General features: G+C 39.3%; 1 protein-coding gene across 6 annotated transcripts in view; it reads left to right on the top strand.

Moving 5' to 3' along the window:
* Positions 1 to 26,124, top strand: part of PDE1A (phosphodiesterase 1A) — a 238,022-nt gene that overhangs the window by 195,030 nt on the left and 16,868 nt on the right. For all 6 annotated transcript variants that reach the window (XM_054209002.1, XM_054209006.1, XM_054209005.1 and 3 more), the window contains 7 exons: positions 39 to 139; positions 2,716 to 2,841; positions 11,054 to 11,155; positions 11,275 to 11,395; positions 15,150 to 15,231; positions 16,805 to 16,925; positions 19,109 to 19,293. In XM_054209002.1, coding sequence (XP_054064977.1) covers positions 39 to 139; positions 2,716 to 2,841; positions 11,054 to 11,155; positions 11,275 to 11,395; positions 15,150 to 15,231; positions 16,805 to 16,925; positions 19,109 to 19,293 — 838 coding nt within the window. The remainder of the gene's footprint in view (positions 1 to 38; positions 140 to 2,715; positions 2,842 to 11,053; positions 11,156 to 11,274; positions 11,396 to 15,149; positions 15,232 to 16,804; positions 16,926 to 19,108; positions 19,294 to 26,124) is intronic.

Here is a 26,124-nt window from a genome sequence, read left to right as displayed (position 1 = left end):
ATTGTAGGAAATATGACTAATTTTTGTTTGTTTACCAGCACTGGCTCACAGAACTGGAAATTTTAGCAATGATCTTTGCAGCTGCTGTCCATGATTATGAACATACTGGGACCACAAACAATTTTCATATTCAGACAAGGTAAGCGAAATGGTCTCCTAAGTGTCATATCTGGAGTCTCTTATTCATTGGTCTGAACTGTTTTCATTCCTCTTACTGGTACAGCCAGGAAGTAGCTAGGTCATTCCTGATTTTACAAATTGCTTCCTTGACCTCTGCACAGTTAATGGGACCGCTCACATGAACAAAGACAATGTGGAAAAGTAAGGAGTTAGCTCCATAGTGTTTGAAGTCATTATATTTTGGAGCTGATATGTCAAGAGAGGTTTCAAAAAGATTCAAAACACAGACTTGAAAACCCCTCACCCCTCTATTTGCTCACTTTGATTCAGATACTTTCGACTCAAAATTTTATTTCTTCCACAGTGTCCCCCGAAAAATACTTCACTTTCAGCAATGTGTCTGCACTTACTCCAGGTGCTACATTTTATTTCAAGCTGTGCATTAAACTTACAGGGTCCTAGTACAGACAGAGAAACGTTCAAGTACAGCTTTAGAAGTCCTTACCAAGAGTCCTCTCCTAGCATGTTTTGACAGCATCTGCAGTAGTTACAAAAAACTAGAAAGAAATCCAGAAAGAAATCCAGTTTGAAAATCAGGCTAACTATATTCTCATGCAGGCACAGCATGTCATGTTAGCCTCTGGTCCAGAACAACAGCATATACCTCTCTCCCTTAAAATACTTTCAGCATATCAAAGGAAAACACTGACCAACCCATTTCTGGGTGATAAATGGTACACCTGATACTTAGCCTAGAACAAAGCATCTTATTGTTCTCTCACACTAGGCTATACTTTGATTTTAGTATCCTCAGTTGTGGAGTCTGCTTTACCTGCTCCTGAAAAAAAAAATTCAGCAAAGCACTGGCATATTCTAGCACAACAAATCTGTGCTAGAAATACTACTACTTTGAATAGAAGCTTCCTCGCACTCACCTATACAGATAAAATGCCTAATGGTTACGTTTAAATTTAATCCATAACATACTTTTGCCCAGACATGTGCCCTTCAATAATGAACAAATTCTAGATCTGCGGTTGCAATAAAGACATTATTCTTTTTTCCCTCAGCGCAGTCTGGCTAAAAATAAACTTCAGTTTCTTGTTCCAAGTTTATATGACTTTTCTATTTTTGTCCTTAATATTTTGCTCTGAAGTATTGCAAAAGTGGAAAATGAATTAAGCTGTTAGCCTTTGAATTTTACTTGGACATACTTGCAAACAGGTATTTGTTTTGTGATGGAGCTCATTCTTCCCTCCTGTGGGGGCCTAGTGGAACTTGGCCCTGATGTGGCATCCCAGGGCTGTGATTCCAGGCTTCTTTTGCCTGAGAAAAGCTGATGAAATGGCTATCATAGACAGAGCAAATCTTAGCACTGTTTAAAACTAGCCATAAGTAGCTATGTGGGTCAAAATGTGCTTCATAAACATGTGTGATTGGCAAATCACAGATTTTCCCATGATTTTAATAGGATTATTGATGTAAACATATTCATTATTTACGTAGGTTACGTTTTGTTCCCTCTAAATAAAGTTTCCAGTCATATTTTAATTTTTTAGATTCCTTGGTATCATACCATACATGTGGGTGGTTACACTGAATATATGCTACTGCTCAACAGAACAAGAGGCTGAATTTACCTTATTAATATCATAGTAAGATGCGCTGCTAAATCATCACACCTTTCTTCTAGTACAGACTTTGCAGGTGATCAAATTGAAGTACTCTGGAATAGTTTCGTAAGAACAGAAATGTGGCAGAGAGGGGAGGCCCAAAGTTGCTTAGCAAGTCAGATCAGGTCTTGGGGAAACAAATTTCCCAAGAATCAATGAAGTTTGAAGCTAAGTACGATAAATCCATACCACATCAAAATTTGTGAAAATCTGTATGTAATTTTGGTATTGTGGGTTAGTCTTTAATTAAGAGGGGAAAGATGCTGTCAAGTGTGCTAATGTTACGGCAAGAGTCTGGCTTTAGGAAGCACTTGCATACAATCAAACTTTGGCTTAGCATGTGTTCCATTCCTTTGTTATGATGTTCAAGGTTTGTCTGTTTTTCTGAAAAAATGTGGTATTTATTTCAAAACATATGAAATTGAAGTTTTTCGATATTTTATTATTTACAGCTCCTTATGATTATGAGTGACATGGACAAAAGCACATCTCTCTCAGAACAGGGGTAGTAGCTTCTTAATACCCGTGCTACGTGTGGAGCCCCCTGTGTTGGTGAATGCATGGTTGTATTGTCAAAGAGTACTCTCGAGTAACCTAATTAGAGCACTTCTCTTGCTCTACGATCCTATCTACAGCCAAGAAGCTCAAAGATCTCCTCACAAATTGTCGTCACAGTTATATCTTATAAATAAAACATTTCACATTTAAAAATATGACTTTCCAACAAACAGTGTATACCATGGTATAATGATAATTTTTTATGCATTTAGGGTGGAAACCTTATCAGTATTTGATACAATAAGAACAAATAAACATAGCTTGATATATACAGTCAATAGTTTTCATAGAGAATACACAGTCCTACCTTCCCCGGTGCCATCATCAGGATGCTATTGTAAATTCTGCCTTTTTTTTTTACTAGGTCAGATGTTGCAATATTGTACAATGATCGCTCTGTTCTTGAAAATCATCATGTGAGTGCTGCTTATAGACTTATGCAAGAAGAAGAGATGAACATCCTGGCAAATTTAACCAAAGATGACTGGAGGTAAGACTTACCGTGACATTCAAACTTAATTCCTCTATTTAAAAATAGTAAAAAGCACCAGGCCTTCCACGTGGAGTCTATTTTAAGAGTTCAAATTACAGGAAGAAACTTTGGCACTGGAAGGAGTAACGGATATTTAAAGCTTACGGAATGCTGCTGTGTTGTGAAGAAGTACAGTTGGGAGACTCCGTATAATTTTCCAAGTGAGATTGTGCATTTATGAGCCACAGTGTTGGACTGTGTAGACAGCGTCTCAGGTGAAATAGCTGTTCAGGAAAACTACGGTGCTGCCCCTCTTGAGCTAGGTTACCTTTGTCTAACTGGCTTAAAATCTCTGTGCAGTCACTCTCTGCTGCCACCTTGAGCACTCCTGCCCCTGGGATTTCTGCTGTGTAACATATCACAGCATAGTCACATCTTGGTTAAGCGTTAAAAAATTAATTGTATGGAGAGCCCAAAAATAATAAAATAAAGGCCCAGAAGCACTACTGAAATCTCCCTTTTCTTCTTCTCCTTAATTTTAGTGTAACTCCTGAAGAAAATTGACCAGCTGAAAGAATCAGCATCATAATTGATAAGTCACAAATACTAAGACCTGTAAAACCAAAATGAGCGAGTGTTAGAGATAAGATTTTCTTTGTTATTAGAAAGGACATGTTATGTTTGTATATCTTTGATTACTACATATAGCACTTTAAGATATGAGTCTTCTGTGTGTTTCTGTAAACATAGATATTATTCAGAGGTCCTAAAAATAACTTTTAAGTAGGTGGACTGTGAAGTCAGAGAGAGATATTCTGCTTCCAGGGAAGTGTCCCGCTATGAACGATGCCACCATGAGTAACAAAGCTATACTCTGCTTTGTTTATATTTTCACAAAACTATACATTTATGAAGGAACACGTGAATGTCAGATCAAATTTTGGTGTGGTGTATTTTTACAGATGAAGGACTGTTTTACATGGTAGATTTACATGATTTCACTTATCTACATGATCAGAACACCCCTAAATAAAGTGTTTATTGAATGTAAGTCTGCTGACCCTTTTGGTTTTCACTTAATTATTTTTCTGTAGCTACTCCAAAATGCTCAATATTAAAGTGTTTTTAATTTTTTATTTAATACAAAGTGAGAGAGGAAGCATACACTTTTTCGTTCTCATAAAAGATTTCTTCTCAGAGGATACTCATTTGGATTTAGTTATCATAAAGTTTGTGTTGTAAATTTAGTTCTTGAGAAATATCTATCTCTGGAAGTAAACTGTAAGCTTCAGCATTAATTGTCACATAGACCTAGATTTTCATTGCCAACATAAGTCAGCCTTGCTCTTCTTGGAACTATTTTGGGCCTGATAGTTTTGGGCCTGATAGGTCTCTGGCCCTATTGTACTTGTCCTAGCTGCTGAGCATGGAGAAGTGATTATGCCAGTAGATAACCATCAGAGGCTGGTATTGTGTCCTTTAAAACCATCATTGTGGAGAGGTAATGATTTTCAAATCTTCAGGCTTGTTGCCTGGAGTATGCTTTTTTGAAGTGTTGTGTCCTACGAGAGAATGCTTCCAGGTAGAAAGGGACAGATCTTCTTCAGCTGAATTTCAGTTCAGGACTGGATCAAGGATGGCTTGAAGGCACTTATGTGCTTCCTTGGTCCTGGCTCCTTCAGCACTGGAGACCACCACATATTTGGCGTTGCTCCAGCTGACAGAAATCTGGCTGCCAGCTAGTAAAGTGAATCCTAGTTGTTCCCTTTTGTCTTACCACTGGGGAAAAGAGTGACAGGATGGAAACTCCTGTGAAAGAAGATATTCCCCAGTGGAAAGAGGAGCCTATGGTTTCCAAGTGTGTGATGTTTATACGTATTGCTTTGGTGGACTGCAACAGAGTAAAGGGAAGAATGGTATAGACTGTCTTCACATTTATGGAGTGCGCTCTTCTCTGCATAGATTGCTCGATCTGGTCTTACCACAGTTCTTTTTCTTTATATTATGGACCCTTTGCTATAACTTCTGTTGTATTGCATTTCTCTGTGGTTTTTGAACCTGTGGTAAACTACCACATTCCTTCAGAAGTTGCTCAATCACAGACTATGTGTGTTTGCACTTGCTTTTTAGTCTCCTCTCACTGTTACCCAATTTGGATTTCCTGGAGGATTTTATTTTAGTTTTGCAAATTTTGTTTGTATACAGTGGCTGCACAGATCCAGTCCACTATTACATGCAGCCAGTTTGAAGTTGGTGGTATCTGGCAACCAGAGAAAGTGGAATTTATGGTCTCTTGTTGGGGCTATTCGGTACAACTTAGAAGAGATGTATGAACTGACTAATAAGCTCAAGCAACTAAACTAGGACACTCAGTTCCATGTTTTGTCACTTAACAAGGCAACTATGGTCTGTACTTTCAAACAAACTGGTAACTTCCAAAGTGCCAGTCTGAGAATCTACACAATGTGTTAAGTCTGATACTTAATTTAGAGGGTCAGTCACGGAAGTGATGGTTTCCTGGTATTCGTTTCTAATAGCCAAAAATACCTCTTACCCTGTCATCAGACACAGTTGTTCAGTGATGCAATGACAGATCTGTTAGCCACTTAAAAGAGGCTTTTCAATTTTCTAATTATTACTAGAGTGAACTTCTTGGATCTGTACTGAAATTCATGCTGTTAGACTAACAGTTTTGAGGTTTGCGCTGAATCTAATTGGCAGTAAATTGAAATGATAATTTGTTCAACTTTTTAATGTACTTCTTGGAACTGATTAATTTCTTGACTACTGTCAGATCTGTTTTCTTGAGTTGCAGCGATTTCATTTTTTTAAAGTTTAATAGTCCTGCCTATTTAAACTGTGGTTCTGCTAATTATTTCAGCAAGATGAAGCGAAGTGACTGAGAATGACTTTATAGTATTACATTTTCTTTTCTACTTGTTAACGTTAAGAAGATAAATGCACTAACAAACTGTCAGCTTCAATTAAGTTTAAAACATAGGGTTTGGGTCTGAGCAGGGAAACACTGCCAGCATTCTGAGGAGGATGTCCTTTGTGGATAACGCATGTGACATTCATAGTAATTTCTCACTATTTTCTCAACTCTGAAAATATATTCCTGTCTTCCATATTCTCTTGTTTCTCTCACTTAGCGTCCCTAAATATGTAAAGAGGGATCCCTTTTTGTCCCTCTTTCTCCTTTGGTTTACCGGCCTTCTGGTATTCTAGTAACCAATGTGTTAGGTCAACAGTTATAGGTGGTCAGGCAGTATTAGTGTCTCAAAGCGTTCCAGTCATAAGGCATACAATGTTATATTGTCTGATTATATAAAAAAGACTAAGAAAATAATGTGCATTATGTACAACGGATAATGAACAGCTTTTCTATCACAAATTCCCTTGGGAGTCTTCTGTCTGAGGAAAACAGGATTGCAAGATGAACGTTAAATTTTCAGTTCCCAACTTGCTTTTGCTCATCTTAGCCTGTTTTTTCATTAGCCTGCATTTTTTCATTAGTTTCCAGCTGACTAAATGTTTTTGTCATGGACAAATACAGATAAAGCTGGTTTCTGTTTATTGATTAACTTTTCCAATAAATTCATGTGCCTCTCCTTGTCTCTTGTTTATTACAGCATTATTCATGTCATTTTTTCACATCATCTTGCATCTATTTTTTTCACAGTATCATAACCATATGACATATGGATATAGGAGTGTTATGAAAGGATGAGAGCACAGGACATGATGGTTTACTTAAGAAAAATGGAAATTGTATACTCAAAACAAGTAATCTTCCAATTGTGGGCCCCCAAAAAGCGCTACGCACTGTACATGAACACTGTTGCCACTTCCCATCATAGAATTAAAGACACTGCCACCTACGTATCTTTTTGCCATGGACATGGTAGCACAAACAATGCTAACAGCATTATCCCAGTGCCTGTGAACTGCTTAATGAAGGGAGCAGGGATTTCTGTCCAGGAGTTACCTATGAGACTGGCTGAGATCTCCTTCAATATGGAAGTTGAGATGGCCTTTTTTTTCCCTGTGAAACAATTTGGGAATGGTTTAAGTCCAAGAGTAATCTTCTGTGCATTGGTAGTAGACTGAGCATTTGTAGCTCTATTAGAGCTTTATTTAAAGTTTTTCCATCATTTCTTAGTTTCCCATCCCTCTATTGATGATGGATGGGGGCACAGGCAGAAAACAACTGCCGACTGTAGGTAGAGAGCCTCTCCTTTGCTATAAAGCAGCTTTTTAGTGGCCTGAAATCTTCAGAAGCATGTGAGAACAGTGCTACATTGTTTGATCCTTATTCAGGTGATGGAGGTAAGAATTAGGGTTTGTCTGCTGCCATGAGAGCATTTAGCTTCTCTGTGTGTCTTGTGTAGTAGGGGTGAGCTTATTTCTGATTACTCCTGAAGTTCAGACATGGAAAGTTCCTGGGAAAATCTCCCATAGGAAGGGAAAGTGACAATTATTTCAGTCTTACAAACAACAGGATTTAACAATGCAGAGCCCTCAGTTTTCATGTTGGGATGCAAATTAATTAGTATCTTATTATGAGGTCAGATAAGGTAAGGCATTTTCTAAACACAAGTTGCTATGGCTGTGTATTATTGAGTAGAAGTGAGAGGACTGAGTCTTTATCCAGTTACATCAAAGCAAATCAGGAATAAATACACAAAAATCAATGAGGAGTATCAGCTTAAATATGCGATTAATTTGGCTCAAAAGCAGTCTTGATAGTTTTTGTAACAAACTATTCTAACAGCCCTAAAGAAAACTGCAATTTACCTCTTTAAAACATAGTGGTTTGAAAAAACTGCATTGTTCAGTAAATCAAAGGTATTAATACAATATGAATCATAGAATCATAGAATCGCTGAGGTTGGAAGGGACCTTTAAGATCATCAAGTCCAACCTTTAACCTACCCTGACAAAAGCCACTTCTAAACCATGTCCCTAAGTGCCCCTTCTACCCTTTTTTTAAACACCTCCAGGGATGGTGAATCCACCACCTCCCTGGGCAGCCTATTCCAATGTTTAATAACCCTTTCAGTGAAAAAATGTTTCCTAATATCCAATCTAAACCTCCCCTGACGTAACTTGAACCCGTTTCCTCTTGCCCTATCACTTGTCACCAGGGAGAAGAGGTCAGCCCCCATCTCTCTACAACCTCCTTTCAGGTAGTTGTAGAGGGTGATGAGGTCTCCCCTCAGCCTCCTCTTCTCCATGCTAAACAACCCCAGCTCCCTCAGTCGTTCTTCATAAGGTTTGTCCTCCAGACCGCTCACCAGCTTTGTAGCCCTTCTCTGGACACGCTCCAACACCTCAATGTCCCTCTTGTAGTGAGGGGCCCAAAACTGAACGCAGTACTCGAGGTGGGGCCTCACCAGTGCCGAGTACAGGGGGATGATCACTTCCCTAGTCTGGCTCACCACACTATTCCTGATACAGGCTAGGATGCTGTTGGCCTTCTTGGCCACCTGGGCACACTGCTGGCTCATATTCAGCTGGCTGTCAACCAACACCCCCAGGTCCTTTTCTGCCAGGCTGCTTTCGAGCCACTCTGCCCCAGTCCTGTAGCACTGCATGGGGTTGTTGTGACCCAACTGCAGGACCCGGCACTTGGCCTTGTTGAACCTCATACCGTTGGCCTCAGCCCATCAGTCCAGCCTGTCCAGATCCTTCTGCAGAGCCAACCTACCCTCAAGCAGATCAACACGCCCGCCCAGTGTAGTGTCATCTGCGAACTTACTGAGGGTGCATTCGATCCCTTCATCCAGATCATTGATAAAGATATTAAAGAGAACCGGCCCCAGCACCGAGCCCTGGGGGACACCACTTGTGACCGGACACCAACTGTATTTAACTCCATTTACCACCACTCTCTGGGCACGGCCATCCAGCCAGTTTTTTACCCAGCAAAGAGTACACCTGTCCAGGCCATGAGCAGCCAGTTTCTCCAGGAGAATGCTGTGGGAAACAGTGTCAAAAGCTTTGCAAAAATCCAAGTAGATAACATCCACAGCTTTTCCCTCATCCACTAAGTGGGTCACCTTATCATAGAAGGATATTAGGTTTGATAGACATGACCTGCCCTTCACAAACCCATGTTGACTGGGCCTGATCACCCTGTTCTCCTGCATGTGCCGTGTAATTGCACTGAGGAGGATCTGTTCCATGACCTTCCCAGGCACCGAGGTCAGACTGACTGACCTGTAATTCCCTGGATCCTCCTTCTGGCCCTTCTTGTGGATGGGTGTCACATTTGCCAACCTCCAGTCAGCTGGGACCTCCCCAGTTGTCCAGGACTGCTCATAAATGATGCAAAGTGGCCTGGCAAGCACTTTCGCCAGCTCTTTCAATACCCTTGGGTGGATCCCATCTGGCCCCATAGATTTGTGCACCTCCAGGTGCTGAAGCAGGTCCCTCACCATTTCCCTTTGGATTCCAGGGGCTTCATTCTGCTCCCCATCCCTGTCTTCTAGCTCAGGGGGCTGGGTACTCAGGGAACAACTGGTCCTACTGCTGAAGACTGAGGCAAAGACTGCATTAAGTACCTCAGCCTTTTCCTCATCCTTGGTCACTATGTTACCGGCCCCATCTACTAGAGGACAGAGATAATCCTTAGTCCTCTTCTTATTGCTAATATATTTATAGAAACTTTTTTTGTTGTCCTTGACAACAGAAGCCAGGTTTAGTTCTAGCTGGGCTTTGACCCTCCTGATTTTTTCCCTACGTAGCTTCACTACCTCTTTGTAGTCCTCTTGAGTGGCCTGCCCTTCCTTCCAAAGGCCATAAATCCTCTTTTTTTCCCTAAGTTGCAACACTAGCTCCCTGTTTAGCCAGGCCGGTCTTTTTCCCCGACAGCTTGTCTTCTGGCACATGGGGACAACCTGCTCCTGTGCCTTTAAGACTTCCTTCTTGAAAAACATCCAGGCTTCCTGGGCTCCTTTGCCCTGGAGGACTGCCTCCCAGGGGACTTTGTCAACCAGGCTCCTGAAAAGCCCAAAGTCCGCCCTCCGGAAGTCCAAGGTAGCAGTTCTGCTGACCCCCCTCCTTGCTTCTCCAGAATCAAAAACTCTATCATTTCATGGTCACTGTTCCCGAGACAGCCTCCAACCTTCACATCCCCCACAAGACCTTCCCTATTTACAAACAACAGATCCAGCAGGGCACCTTCCCTAGCTGGCTCAGTGAGAACTGACTAAAGTTCAGTGAGAATGACTAAAGTGGATTCTACTGTTGTAATGGATATTTGGACATCCTTAAGATTGGGGATGTGCTCATGAAGATATATGATACATAATCAAAGATTTTACGTGGTGAATTGTCCCTGATACACATATAAGCAACACTTGCACATAAATCCTCCTAGACCATTTAAAAAGCATGTAAATAAAGACCCAGTAGACTCCTACATGGTCTATATAGAGTCCTTCTACACCAAGGAAACATAACATTCCAAATCAGTAATTATTGTTGGCAAAATTAATGTACTTTCATATACAATGAGAATTAATACACACTTTTACATGACTCATGTTTTACTATTTTCATATTCAGTTTAATAGAAAGCTGATGGACAAGCCTACGTCTTTGACCATAATACCAAGATATAGATAAATTATAAATCGCAAACTTTATCTGACTCATGAAATAGGCATTAAGGTATTTTTTGAGATGAAGCGCAGTTTGTCGTAATTTTCATATATTGTTGTACTCTTGGTAGTGTTTCAGATGTAATATCTCTTGCTCTTATGAGTTTTTCCACAGCCTTCTTCCTAGGTTTAGTGTCATGCCTGGTCTGCACTAATATGAGGGCAGTAATAAGAGACACAAATATATCCTCTTGCGTGGTGGTAAGCCCAGAGACCAACTGGTTTTTTGAATACTCTACTGCTGGAAAAATAAGGAAAGACTTATTATGGGTGGCAGAACTGCATGTATTTTTAGTTTAGACAGTAGAGAAGAGGAATTACAAAACAGTATGACTCTGAAATAATGGTTGCAGAGTGCATTTTCTGAAGTACATTGCTTTCACAGAATCCCTTTAGGATACAACATTCAAGTTGTTAATAATTTATTTAAATGCTTTTAAAAACGTAACAAAACCCGTGATGTTTTTTAGAAAGTTATAAATTAACAAGTACTGCTTAAACAAATGTACCATACATAGAATAAATGAATTGTAATCAGTCATTTTGCTTTTAATTATTCTTAGGGAGTTGCGTAGCTTGGTCATTGAGATGGTCTTGTCTACAGATATGTCGGGTCATTTTCAACAAATTAAAACGATGCGACATACTCTACAGCAGACAGAGGGGTAGGTTATTTTCCATTCTGTTCATTATCTATAGTATTTCAATGAGCTCGTGTACAAGAAAAGAATTTAAATAGTTGCTTTTGTTTTGAGATAATTGGAGCATGTCCTTGAATTGACAGGGTAGACAAAGCCAAAGCCATGTCTTTGATTCTACATGCAGCAGACATAAGCCATCCAGCAAAATCCTGGGAGCTGCACTACCGGTGGACCATGGCCCTGATGGAAGAATTTTTTCGACAGGTGCCATTTTTAAAGTCTTTTAATAAATCTAGTTCAAGAAGCAATGGTTATACAATTAAATTTTTTCGTAAGTTTACCAGCAAGGATGCTGTTGGTTGTGATTGACAAGCATTGTCAGCAGTATATATTCCTTACTCTTCATGCATACCACTGACATTAATTCAACTTTTATGTGTGTGAATAAGATGAAATTGTTGTAGCTCTATATCTATTTCAGCTGATATCAGGATTCTGAGTGTTGTAGCATTTTTTTCTTTCAATAATAATATAACTTGTCAAGCTGTTTTCATTCTGTAGACAGAGATTTATATATGCTTTGAGTTAAAAAGAAGCACCAGCAGGGTAGGATGAGGGACTTGAAAATAGGAAGAATTTATGTTCACCAAAGAAGGCAAAAAGTTTTCTCTGTTTCACATTTCAGAAATCCTTCCTATTTCTTTTCCTTGCCAGTGCTTGCCATGCATATGCCCCATAGATCTGAAGGTTTTGCTTTCATAACAGCACGATCCAAAGCCAGAGGTTAGACGGCATCATTCTGTTAACACCGTGGCCATATATCCTAAAACAAAAATGAAGACACACCTTTGCGAAAGACTTTTAATTTCTTTGAGGTACTGAATTCAAAGGGAAGCCTAGTAGGTGTTGGTGTCACTGCTGCCATTTTTTTTACTCACCTCAGCAGGTGGAAAAAAACATTCCTCCAAAGGGGGAATACTCTCCTTGTAATGAATATTTGTGACCATGCACATTTTTAACATAACAGTTACTGAGGTACAATTGATCACCAAAATCCAGTTTAGGTATTGCACAGTTTCTACAGTTACACACAGATTTTAAAAATGGTTAATACAGATAAAGGAACAGTGTATGTCTTGCTCATCTTAATTGTCATTATTTTCCTATATGCTGACATCGTGAAATTAATTGGGTCACACTGGAAAAGGGGGTCAGAGAATAAAAAGTCAGTATGTTAAACGATGAGGTTGTTAGTCCCATCTGCCCTAGAAGGTTTTTGCTTGGTTCCTAGAGGTTCTTTGTACAAATTCACAATAGAGAGCATCAGGACATCCTTGACTCTGGGCTCTGCATTGGGGAGACAGGTTGAAGAGCTGGTGCCTGAATCTAAATAACGAATGAACTAAGTTTTATGGAAATACTGAGTAGAGTCATGAGTTTGTGTCTGCTTCTGTAAATAGAAACGATGAGGATTTTGAACTTGAAAGGGAAAAGGCAGATATACATTGCTTGCAAAGGTCAGAAATGACCAACTGTAAAAACATTTTAGACACAGAGAGACAGACTACACAGAGCCATGGGACAGTGAGGCAATGTGTCCAGTCAAGTGGATGTAGCTTTAGCAATAAACAGTACCACACTGGTTGCTGAGTGCATAGAATCAGCTAATGTTTTAGTTATTCCTTTATACTTTCATTAGAAGAAGTAATGCTCAAGGACTTGAGAAGGTATTTAACAATGGAATCAAATCACCATATATGTGTTTCTGCAACTGAGCAGTGGAACTCTTTTGGGCTGTAAAGGAGTGTGCAAGGAACTGAATCCCTCTTATAGTGGTTCCAACACATTTAACGTGTGATGAAGTAACTGTACATATATAAAGGCACTGAGCAGTGCAGACACAGTAGGTCTCCTGCTTCCTAGATGTACTGGCTTGGTTGTGCATCCTCTGGCCTGTTGATCTGGCATGTGTGGTGGAAACCTCTGGGATTTCCAAATCTATGTCAGCCAAGATGAAGTAGTCCAAATGTATGCAAACCCCACTAATTCCTCCTCTTCTTTTCTTTAAAAATTGTAATTCAACTACTTCCATCGCCTTAAAGGAAAAGTCAGCAGAGCCTGAAACTGCCGATGCAAAAACAATACTTTAACAGGCAGCTTTCCAAGTACTGAGCACTAGCAAAAAATGAACATCCACCTAGACAAAAAACTTTGTTAACTGCAGCTAACAGTTAAAATATGTGCCAGTGTTAACTTCAGGGAAAAAGCCAAACAACGCTTTAAGTTTAAAAGCAACAACTACAGAAAGTGTGTTGTAATGCCAAGGAAGATCTGAGCTACTTGTTTAAAATAGAAATACACCCACCCATCTCAAAACCTTAAAAATAAAGAAATCCATAGTTCAAGTCACTCAAAGAAGTATCACAGTTCCTGTAGCATTCTGCTCTCAGTCTGAATAGATCCAAAAGCAGAAAAAGAGAATTTGTCCAGTGAGTTTTCTTATTTTTTAATTTTAAATCTCATGAAATTCTAATGATCAATTTAAATATAAATGAGGTGTCCATTATTACAATTTCAAAAGACGTAAACTTATATGACATTTAAGTATTAATTATGTATTATATTAATTACAAAGTAATTCATAAGTACGATAAAGAGCTACCTGAAACCTAAAAAAATTCAAACTGATTCTTTGCTAGTGTGGAATTTTCTCTTTTTTAATAATTGAGGGAAGATTACAAAATTAATATTGCTTTAGAAATCCTGTATTCAACAATGGCTGAAATTGTTAGAACTACCACAGTTTATATTACATCACAATTGGGCTCCTGCATTTAGATGGAGATACCACTAGCACTGCTCCTAGTAGTAAGTGTTCATGGGTTCTACACTCTGAAGTCAAATTATGAACACTTAGGTGTAAAATTTAAAGGCCATAGTGAGAAAACTCACTAGAAACACAATCTGTGAACTACATCTGTTCCTGTGGCTGAAGTGCTTTTATTGGTATTATAGTCCTAAACTTTTCCCAAATCTAGTTCAATGATATGTGATAAAAAGACTAAGGAAGGTTGATACTGTGCCCTTCATCCATCAGCTTCTGATAAGATTTTTTGGAAAACGGTATGTTCGTGTACTGGTCCCCACTGAATGATCATGAAACAGCGCTCTCCATGACTAATGTAATATGTAGAGCCTTTTTACTTGTAAGACTCTTTTCCTCTCTCTGTAATGTCAGTGCTTCTGGGGACCAGGTTTGTCCAGCAACACAAATTGTAGCCTCCTTTGAAAGATGTCTCTTCAGGATTTTTTTTGCACCTTTCTTTTTGAGCTTTTTTAAGTCAGTTGGTCTACCATGCTGAAAATGGAGATAATACCCCCCTGTCTGTTAAGACTGTTAAGACAAAACCCCACTCTCTTAAGTGTGGTGAGGGTTGAAATATTTTCAGAACTAGGTTTGTGCAAGTCATCTGAGTAATGAAATTGAGCTTGGGCTTTTTTATGGCTTCAGCAGCAGAGAGACATGCCTGCTAGTGAGAGTGAGTTCAGTTCAGATCAGATCATGCCCTTGATGTGTGTAAATCCACTGAAGAAATTTTACAGGTATAATAAACCAATGTAATAGAAGGAAACACTTAGCATTTGGCACACTATTACAAACATGTCTAAATATCTCCAACCGCATTACATCTGGGATCAGCAGAACTAAAGTGTGAATATTGAAGGACTTCATATATGTTAAATCTCATTGGCAGATGTCTTGCTCTTGAGGAGAACTTCCTTGCAATAAGGTCCTTTATATAAAAATTGTCAACCGTAAGTTAGAATTTTGACTTTCACTTTTCCTGAAAATTTAAAGATAAATAACAAGAGCGTTTTTGCCTGTGGCTTGTTTTTATTTAGGAGTATAAGTAAACAAAGTAATCTGTTTAATAAATACTAAAAATGTTCGGATTCCTTTGTGTCTCTGTCCCTCTATCAAATATCTACTTATAATATTAAACCTTGTTGTTTGCAGGGAGACAAGGAGGCTGCTTTAGGTCTTCAGTTTTCCCCACTCTGTGACCGCAAGTCTACTTTGGTAGCTCAGTCCCAAATAGGTAATGACAAGTTCTGTTTTTCTTACATATGTAGGAGCATGTAACATCATGTGGATGTTTCTTATACTCATTTTGAATTGTAAGTGGTCCAAATGCCATCATACAGAAGGTATTTCTTTGCACCCGTCTTTTCACCAAACTCATATGCTCTTACAGCAGAAATGCACTGGTCTCAAAGGAACTTGAAGATGCCAAGGAGGGTTAGGAGAGGGACTAACCAAAGTACTGGACAGTAGCGCAACTTTTACTGTATGTGCTTTAGAGTTTGGTAGATCACGTCCTCAGACAGATTGACTCTTGCTTAAGCACTCACAGATCTGTCTCTACTACAGTCTGAAAGCCTGGTACTGTTCTGTAGATGCATCTCAATTTAAAGCTAATTCATACATCAGATTTCTGGACTGCAGTTAAGACTGTCAGTGTGGCAGGGTCAAACTACACAGGGTCAAGCCTCCTTGGGTTGACAATGACCAATGCATTCTGTTCCTGTCAATCCTAATTGCATTTTGGTCAACAGTGACCATACTTCAGAACGGTGGCCATTTTCCGAAATGCTCTCTCCATCTCTATTTCCACCAGCAATAATAAGGAAATCAGAATTGGTAAAGATCACTGGGACTGGTTACAAGGAGATACCGTAGAAGCATACTGAGTAAAACAGTATGTCTTACCAACAGCTATACCTTTTATGTGAGTAAACACAGTACTCAGGGAGAGATTCTATAGGTGATGGTGTCTTATCCTTGAAATGAAGCGTGTCATCTGGTCTGATCTTGTCATTCAAAATGTCCTTTATTCCATGTCACTGGGACTTGAAAGGCAGCGTGCTTGAGTGTTGTACGGACTGCAGGAGGGAAGCTGGATCCTAGGCTGAAGCACTGTTGCTCACCTTTGGGCTGTGTTGCATGGTTAGAGTATGAAGACATCTGGAAATCCATTGCTAGCTCATGTTATAGCATTTTTATTTCTTTTTTTGTTAAGTGCTCAGAAGAGAATAATGCTTCTTTCTCTCACTGTGTCATTCCATACCTTGATGAGCACTTTAAAATGTAAAAGACATTGTTCAGAGCTGACATCTCAGAACTGTGGGATGAATGCTGTCTCCTAAGGATATTACTTGTTCTCTTCACTGATTTGACAGAATACTCCTACACACTGTGAAATAACACTTTACCTCCACAGAATAATAAACAGCAGTTTGAAATATTAACTCCTTGGCAAGAAGATCTGAATGGTAAAAGAGACAGTATGACTTCTAGCCCTTTGGCTCAACTGGAGCTTCCCTTCTATTCAATAATTAATATTCATTTCAAATGGTAGGTGTGTTCTGCAGTGTGTAAAATTTTCAAGGAAAAGGAATGAAATGGTATAATTATTAATATCTAGTTATATCTGTATAGCTGCAGGTGGTTTTGGGTTTAGTTGTGGTTTTTTTACTCAAGATTATACTAGTGGTATCTGGTATATTGAATTAGGACTACAGTCAAAAAATCAGCCTAATGTCAGGTATTTATTTCTAGAGTTGAGAGCTGTGAAAATGTAAAATCTTATTTTCTCTCCTTTTCTTCTTTAGGTTTCATTGATTTCATAGTAGAACCAACATTTTCTCTTCTTACGGACTCAATGGAGAAAATTGTTATGCCTCTTATAGAGGAAGCGTCAAAATCGGAAAGTCCTGCATTTGGGACACCCAGGTATTAATACACTGCTTAGTTATTGAACTAACATAAACTAACATAACAATATCATTCTCAGAATTATCGCAGTTATTTTAACAGTTTGGCACATAACGTAACTAGCTGTACAGTATTGCCATCATGTGGTGCTCCGTTGTATTTACAATATGCTATTACTCCATTGACTGTGGACAATCATGCATACCCAAAGGCAAAACCACAATAAGGAACAGAATATACATGTATAAAATATAAAATCAATTTTCTACAGCTTATCTAATATTTTTTTTCCTTTGACTGTAATCTTTGCAATAGATAATTGAAGTTCCTAGTTCTCTTATCGTAAGCCATTTCAGTCTAATTTTAATTGACTACTAAAAGGCATTCTGTGCTTTCTGAGAGACAATTGGAAGTGGAGGTGGTAAAGGTGGTTTCAGTTTTTTTTCTGTTTTTCATTATGCTATAGGTCACTTTCCTTCTTCCCCTTTCCATTTTAATATTATTTGATATATACACTTGAGACAAAATTGATTCCACTTATATGTCTCTTGACAGATCTAAAGACAGGAGTCTAAAGACATCTAAGTGAGATGCAGGGGGGGTTGCCCATCAAGCTCTTGATTTTTGCACCACGATAGAAGTTGTCTATAAAACAAACTAGCTATGACAGACAGTGTTGTCTGAGTGACTCCATGCTGAAAGCATCGTTCAATAATCATCTGATGCTTTTGCAAATATTGCCTCTGCTACCACATCTTTTCATTTTAAAACTGTAATTTGAGCTTTCACCGAGGCTACTAATATGATAACTCTGCAGGGCAATTTTTCATTTGCTGTTCATTAGTTAGATTTTAATAGCAAAATGATGAACCTAGGTCTTTTATGATCATGAGTTTACACGTATTTCAGTTATTAGAAGTAAGTAGAAGTTACCGGAAGTAGGTATTTATGACAGTGTTCTTAGTGTTTTGGGGAGCAGTGCAAATTAAAGCATTATTGATAACTTGTTTACCTCCTCACTTCTTCACAAATGAGTGATTAGCAACTGCAAATGATTAGTAGCTCCAGGCTTTATTTTCAATTGACATTCATGACTGAGTGGTAGATGAACAAAGACTTATGATCCAGCAAAGCTTCCTCATGTGAGGTGGAAGATAAAGGGATTTTTTTCTTAGAATGGAATCAAGAGCTACACTTAAGAAGAGAGTGGAGAGCCTATAGCATGATACAGAAATGTCTGAGCCCACAGAATTGCTCAAACACTACTGGGTGGATGCCTTGGGTATATGGTGTGACATTCACTGTGGTACCTGGAAAACATTAGAATTACAGCCTATTCTTTCCATTCTATCCCATTCAACATCTCTGGAGCAGAGGGAAATTACAGTTAACTCTTCTTGTGCAGTTCTTGCTAATACGTTCACTGCAACTATATTTTCTGTTTAATGGAAATCCATTTGTATGCATATTAACATCTGGTTTTGGTACCAATGAGATAAACTATGCAGCATAATTGAGTAAACAAAACCTAGTATGACGTGATTACCTCTACAAGGCCAGAAATAGGTCTGATTTTTTAATCCTAAGAAAAAAAGGCAAGTTCATTCTTTTTTTCCCACCTTTACATGTACCTGCATATTCACATACGAATAATCGACTTCTACCTTACCTTATGTGTAAGGTAGCTGCAGTAGCTCTCATATGGATTTAAAACTACTGTACTAAATCCTGCTTTGACTACACTTGAAGGCATACACCTTGAAGAGAATTTTCAGCAAAAGCTAAACTTACCCATCATATACCTTCATGTCTTGCTTTTTTCAAATGGGTCAACAAATAACAATCAGATGTCTTTGCTGTGAGCCTCAAAGATACCATTCACTGTTCAAAAACACAGCTAAGCAGCTGCTCCAAAATGGCTACATGAACATTCTTTCAAGAACCAACTTAGAGGTAATGTATTTTCATGTCATATTTTTTTCAAGAATTCCCTGTAAAAAGGTCAGTAAGAATCCGTCCCAGGTTACAGCTTCATGAGTTGGAGAAATGTCTTGTATCTTAGGCACTCTCTGGTGAAAATTACTATTTTGAGGTACAGAATGATTGCATGTAGGTCCTAAGGAATGCGATTCAAATTAACTGTGTGTATTATTAAAATTGCCTGATTGTGTTCACAATTTAGGCTTTTTTTCCTTCTGCAGCCAAAGTACTTTGGGAGCAGTAAGTAATGCTGAAGCACAAAGACGACCCAATTTTAAAAGTACAAGTGACGGAGGGACTCACGCAGAAAATTCTCTAGCAACTGTTGACCTAATGAGCTTTAAGAACAACTTGATGAAGATCATTCAAGCAAACAAAGAAAGATGGAAAGAACTAGCAGTAGAAGGTATGATGTACTAAGGTGGAATGTTTTCATAGGTTACTCCCTCAGATCTCCCCTACTTTCATTTTTTACTTTCCTTCAACCTATAAAAATACATGGTTGTCTTGTATTCATATATTTTGTGTCTTAATGTTTGTTTAGATGATCCTGTTTTGCTCTCCCAGGAGGGTATAAAAAGATGTAGGTGGTCAGGAGATGAGAGGAAATCGTACAGCCTGTACAGTAAGGCTCTTTGCTGCTCAGCTTATCTTTAGAGGTCTGATTTAAAAATGTGCATTCTTGCACGTTTAATCATAACTGATACTGACATCTGCTTTAAATGCCAAAATCAACAATTCAAAGTAGTATGTGCTGCCACGTTTCTTAAGAAATGTAAAAGTTGTACTTTGCTATTAGAAATGCTATTTGTTCCCCACTGTATGGAACAAAATTCAGTATTGCGGGCTTCTTGGGACTATGCTGTAGGCAATTATTTAAATGACTCCATAAATCTAAAGATCTGGGCAATCACAGCATGTATTAAACCCAAATAATGCAAAAATTGACTCTTCATTTGCCAGTTAATAGTTAATAAGGCCAAACCTGCATCAAGCATCTTAGTTCGTAAGCCATACATGAAAATTGTCTGGGGCTACAATTATCTGAGTGAATGATTTGTGATAATTGTTGAACACAACTTACAACTTTGATCCAGGTTAAGTGAATGGCATTTGGAAATATTTTGTACACAGTTTTGTTGTTTCCGAGTTAGCACCTGGAATATTTCAGTATAGTGTTTCACTGCTGGGACTGGTCTCGCCATACATGACCTGATACTGACTGCAGGGAATGGTATCCTGGAACCCAGTGCCAGCCTTGTCTTTTATCCCATCATCCAAAGCAGCATCTTTTTTCTCAAGGAGGTGTCAGACAAGACAGAAAAACACTGTTGAGCAGTGCTAAAATCTCATTTAGCGCTAAATTGTGAATGAATATTCTCATTAGGAGAATATTAAGTAAGAACAAGCTTCCATAATCTATTATGACAAAGACTTGAGAGTTAGGTAGAAGGGCCAACTGAAAAGGAGATTTAATTAATACTGCCACTACTTCATGAGCAGCTTCATATGATCGATTGCCTCCTTTGGTATTCTCCAGCTAATACTGACTGTTCAAAAGGACAAAGCTGCTAATTTGCGATGATCAGTAGTAATAGCAGGCCATCGGGGTGCCCAAGAACACTTAGCTACAGCCTGCAGAAATCAAGCAGCCCTACCTGCAAGGTCTTTCAATATGGAAGAATGGAGAACTTGCTATCTGAAAGCTTGCCATCTCCAGTTACATCTAACTACCCAGTTTGATTTTGGTACGTCAGCTTTTTGGTAGATTCTTTTTGAGCTGTACAGGGCTATCAAAAAGATAATTTCCCCTTCATTTCCAGTGCTTTGTAGCGCTCTATAAATTACCGACAGATTTAGCACAGTTTTACTAGGCTGTTGACAGCCATTGAAAACACAAAGCTTCTCACAGCAAGAGATTTAAGAATTGTTTCTCTATACAGTCAATATTAATGTGAGGTCCAGCAAGATTCAGGAAACTCTGGGCATGGTTTCTACTGTGAAAAACAGAGCTGTTAATTTTCAAGACTCCATGGACTTTGTTGAGATTGTAGTTGTCCATATTCTAGGTTGCCCTTCTTTTCTTCCATCAACTTAGCTAATGAAGTATGTCTAAAGTATTTCCTGAACATAGTTATGGAATATACAGTGGAAATAGCTGATGTTGAGGCCAGAGCTTGATGAACAATATCTGCTCTGTGTGATTGTGGTTGAAACTATGTTGCAAAACCTCTGTGAGAGCAAGGAAGAGATTTAGAGGAAACTGCACCCATAAAGAGACTACTTGCTACATCTGCAGTTGACTGGAACATGGCATTGAGACCTTCAGGGTGCCTGGTTAGAATGTAGAGGAACCTTGTGAATAGTGCAAATACTTTTGAGTGCAGATTTATACTTTTGTCAGATAGTAAGTTTTTTAACAAAAGCTGTGGGAGGATTATATAGGTTTTTTGAAAGTTAAGATATTTTCCATTTTTTGCAAGAAATGTGTGGGCACTTACTCCATATGTGGGCACTATGGGCTGCTGGAAAAGAGGTTTTCGCTAAGTGAATGTAGCCCTCTGTAGGGCACTGTCTGAGGTAGCACAGAAGTTCCTTGTGACATAATGGGAGAAAGAATCTTCCCCCGCTGGTCCAGATCAGCAGTATATCTGCTCTGAAGCTGCACCTTGCAAAGGCTGAAAATCCTTAATCAGACTGTGCAAAATTAACATCTAGTAAAGAATGAAAAATATTGAAATATATCCCCTTTCCACTTTAAATTCCTTTCAGATTGCACTCAAATTTGTCTAAGCTTGTAAGTGCATAACCTGAGACCTCGAACTTCAGAGAATTTATTCCATCCTATCTGGATCTCACATTGCCTTCTCTGACTCTGTTACTTGATGAAAAGCCTTTAAATTGCTCTGGGCATATGTATGAAGTTGTGTTTTATTCATATGTTAGTAGGAGCATGTACCAAGGGAAGAAATACCGGGGTAAATCACTGCTAGGTGAAAGGAGTTTTATTATTGCTGTCGTTATTCCTAGCTAGATAATTGATGACAAACTGCGAAGAGCGAGTGCGCTGAGAGGGTTACGTGTATGAGGGCAGCGTGCCATGGTAGTAAGCAGGCTGGCTGTTAGCGTAGATCTCCAAACACACTTCCTGAGCTGACTGTGACAAACAGTACTTCTGCTGTTAAAAGAACCATCTGTATTCTTGTCAGTCGGCTCCACGAACACTAGGCATTGTTTCCGCATTAGTTCACAGGCTCAGGAGAAGTTGTCTCTACAAAATGCGGTAATACAGATACACAAATTACATAGAAAGGAAACTAACGACAACCCATATAATTTCCTGAGCATGACTTGAACTTATTCCAGCTTCTCACCTCTTCAGGATAAGGCTGCACAGGTAGCACTGGTTGGGAGGCAGTTCAGCCAGAGGTGGGCGAGGGCTGAGGAACGTGGTCTGACTCCTATGCCTAGAAAGGCCAGAGCAGGAGACCAAGACACACTGACAGTGCTGTTGATGGGGCAACTTTCCTGGAGATGTAGCATGTGCTGGTGCTACCCCTCCCTGAAAAGGTAGGTGCTGCTGAGACTTGATTCAGAGCAAGCAGCTTGTGCAAGGAACACTGTGCTTTGTTTTGGAAAGGCGTATGATTGTAGGGAAAGCGTTTATCTACCTAGGCAGCTGTTTGAGAGCTTCCTTAACAGAAGGCTCACTAAAAAAGATGGCTCCATTTTGCTAAAAAGGCCATGTCTTGTATAATTGATGCAGAGGAGCTCACGCTCGATAGCCTAAGGGTCCTCAACCTTTCACCACTGGAGAATTAGAGGAATGTTTCTCAGGCCTTTCAGGGAATGCTGTTAACAGGGAATTACCATAATGATCAAACATCTGGGATTTTAATTTGAAAGCCTTGATGTTTAATTAATATTCCAAACCCCTAATCACCAGATAATCTGTCTTTGTTCAACTCAACACAGTGATAAAGAGACCATTCCATCCTGTGTTTTTTTCAACACATAGTGGTGATGGCTGCTGCTATTTGTGGTTGTGGTAGTTGTAGCAAATGTAGTACAGATGTTCAGATGAGTTTGAGAGGTTGTTTCATTAGAGAAAATATTTGCTAAGTGGATTTTAAGGTCTGGAAGTTATTGACTTACTGAGAAAGCTGTAAGAAACACACAACTTGTTGGGAAAGGTTTAAATATCATGTAAGATCCTCCATGATGCAAGTCTTAGAAAGTAGAGAAATTGTAACACAATGATTTAATATTTAAAAATTACAATGTTTATTCCTTATGCCTACAATGTTTATTCCTTCATGCTTATTTTGTTCTATAAAAACGTTCTGAAGATTTACTAATCAGGTTGGTCAGGGGTTGGCAAGCTCAGGTACTCTTAACAGAGTAAAAGTATGCACGAGTAATCATGCTTACCATCTCTTCAGTAAACGTCATTGTAAATAAAGTTACAGGGATGAATAAGTATTATCTTCACTTTACAGTTGAGCAAAAAGACGCACGGACATCTTAGGACACTCACCTCAGGTCGTATAATAAGAGGAGGGAATGCAGCATGGAGACCAAGGGTCCAGCTGCCAGTCCAGTGGGCCCATCACTGACGCACGCTAACGTTGGTCATTTCCAGGATACTACAATAGCAGTGTTACTTGTTGTTCCCATTTTATACTCATGTAACTCTTCTGAAGAATTAGCTGTTACAGAGCCTGACCAAGGGTTGCATTATTTGTATGGAAGGTGATCAGTGACAAACCTTGTCCTCAACGCCTTTTGGCCGCCATGCACTGTGCTGCATGGCTCCGAGGTGTGTGTCTGGGATGACTGGGATGAAAAATATGTGAGGCTGAACAAGGCTGTTGCACTGTCCTGTGCTTAATTTTGATTGTAAAAATAGGAAAAAATGACAACTATTGCATCTTTGGCGTAGAGATCAGCTTTTTTGTTTTTTGTTTTGTTTTTTTTTTTTCGTGGGCAGCAACTTTGAATAACAAATGTCTCTTCTCAAAGACCTCTGCATCGTACCTGCAGGCCCCCCTCAGGCACTTTCAGTCCTGCATGCTTCCAGTCACAATAACCACAGGGTTTGGTTCCATTTTGTCTGAAAGATTTTCTCTGCAGACTGACTAATAAGATGAGAGTAACAGCTGCTGAAATGCAAAAATCCGAGAGTGATGATCTGATAGCATGTTAATGTGATTTAGCAGCCGCTAAGGAAGGGTGGGCGGTGGGAGGATGGGTGTGACAGTCACAGAAACCGACTGACAGTTTGGCACATGAAATCTACCCTAATGGACTGTTTTAATCTGGTGGAGAAAAATAAATTCAGGGGGCTAAAGGAGTCCCATCTAGGACCAGTGACAGGGATTTTAATTGCAGTGCTAAAATGTTTAGGTCGTAAGCAGTTTTGGAGCCAATCCAGAAAAGTGTTAAGAACGGTGGGAAAAGGAGAATTTTTCACCACGCTCTGAGGAAGTGCAATGAATGGGTTGAGCTAAGAGTAGCAAGAAACGTTTTGTATCTTGTATTTTGTACGTAAAACGTACTGTTTTACTCAGTACCTGGTAAATCACAGGCTAAGGAATGGTAACTGAACCTGACAATGGAACGTGTTATATATCGTCCTGGAGCATACACCAGAGAGCTGGCCTGCCTCTGCATGTGACAAACTACATGGCTTCATACACCTTTTCCCTCTAGTAGGCTCAAAAGCAGCATGTCCCTCTCTTCCCCTGTCCCGAAAGTCCCAGCTTACAGCTAAACAGCAGAAGAGAAGTAAAAGGTGGAGATAACCACCCTAGGAAACCATAAACTCACAAATTATTTTTAACCAAACTTTTTAGTAAAAAGTTTTGGTAACTAATTAAGCTGTTGCTACTTTCTCTATATGATGTAATGCTGTGACATCAAGTGCCACTGGGTTACGTGGTTTGCAGTGGTTTTTTATACTCCTACAGGTGTGATGACATTTGTGTGAGGAGTTGAAAGGGGAAGGAATCGGTGTCTAAATAACTTTGTAGGTTACTGCAATGTGTTCTTGGGCTTGAAAATGGCGGGTTGTTAGGGAAAAATCCTGGTTGTTTGGGAGCTCTTGGATGTGTCTTTAAACTTACTTGGGAGTCCCAGAGACACCAAGATCAGTTCTCTCATTTTCTGCTTATTGCTTAGCTCTTCCTCTTCTCTTTAAAATGGCTGATGTGAGAACATGTCTTTTAGAAATATGCAGTTCCTTCCCATGCTGTCCTGGTTTTGGTCTTTTGTCTGCTTTGTGGGATTTTGTTTTCCGGTAAAAAAGAAGGCATACAAGCCTAGAAATCAAAGTTTGTGGTAATATTCACAGAGAGACCATAACATCCAGCAGCATTTTTCGTTACAGATTCCTCAAATAACGTAATTCTTAGTGAGGATGAACAGCTTTCCTCTCTGATTCAGTAGTTTGCTAATTCTTAATATTTCATCGTCATTATGTCTTTCTGTAAGAGTAAGTTATTGTAGCTTATTTTCAACACAGCCAATGAAAATAGCAATGTGATTCAGCAGACATTTGCTTTACTGGGGTTCAGGACTGTGGCAGTCGCTGCCATTAGCTGATTTGAGATGTTTTGCTTACACGTGGCTTTTGTGTTTTCCCTCTCCATGCTTGTTAAGTCAGTACACACTCAAGTGGTGCAGTTGCTGGAGACAGAAAGGTATCTTATTAGCCCCGCACTGTGCAGATTATAGTATTCAAATGTTCTGTTTCTTATTACAGAAAGGCCAGGAAAAGAAAATCAATGGACATATACAGAAGAGAAAGTACCAAAATGTAGAAAAGCTTGCTCACCGCTTAGTAAACCATATCCTGAAGGTGTTGCTGCACACACAGGCAGTAACGAGCTGGTGGAAATCAGTGTTGTAGCTGCTAATGCAGACTCACCAGAGCTGCAGCAGCAGAGCAGCGATACTTTGGAGACCACAGAGTCCTACGGTATGGTGCTATAGATTGAGCTGTGTGACGGTTTTAGTGTTCCGTGGACAGTTTAGTCTCCTTTGGGCTGATAGGAGTTTAGTGCTCCCATTCATTCCGGCAAATAATAAGAAAAGAACTTAAAGAACTCACATCAATTTTCAGAAACATAATGAAAGAGGTCACTTAATGTAAGAAGAGTAGTATCTGGTGAAAAGGAGAGAGGAAAGAAGTCACCTTCAATAGTGAACACATTTTCTGTAGACACAAAATTACTAA

The sequence above is a fragment of the Rissa tridactyla genome, chromosome 7 (assembly GCF_028500815.1).
Source record: "Rissa tridactyla isolate bRisTri1 chromosome 7, bRisTri1.patW.cur.20221130, whole genome shotgun sequence".
Classification (NCBI taxonomy): Eukaryota; Metazoa; Chordata; class Aves; order Charadriiformes; family Laridae; genus Rissa; species Rissa tridactyla.
The sequence above is the reverse complement of the archived record's forward strand: the minus strand, read 5'-3'. Positions and strand labels throughout refer to the sequence as shown.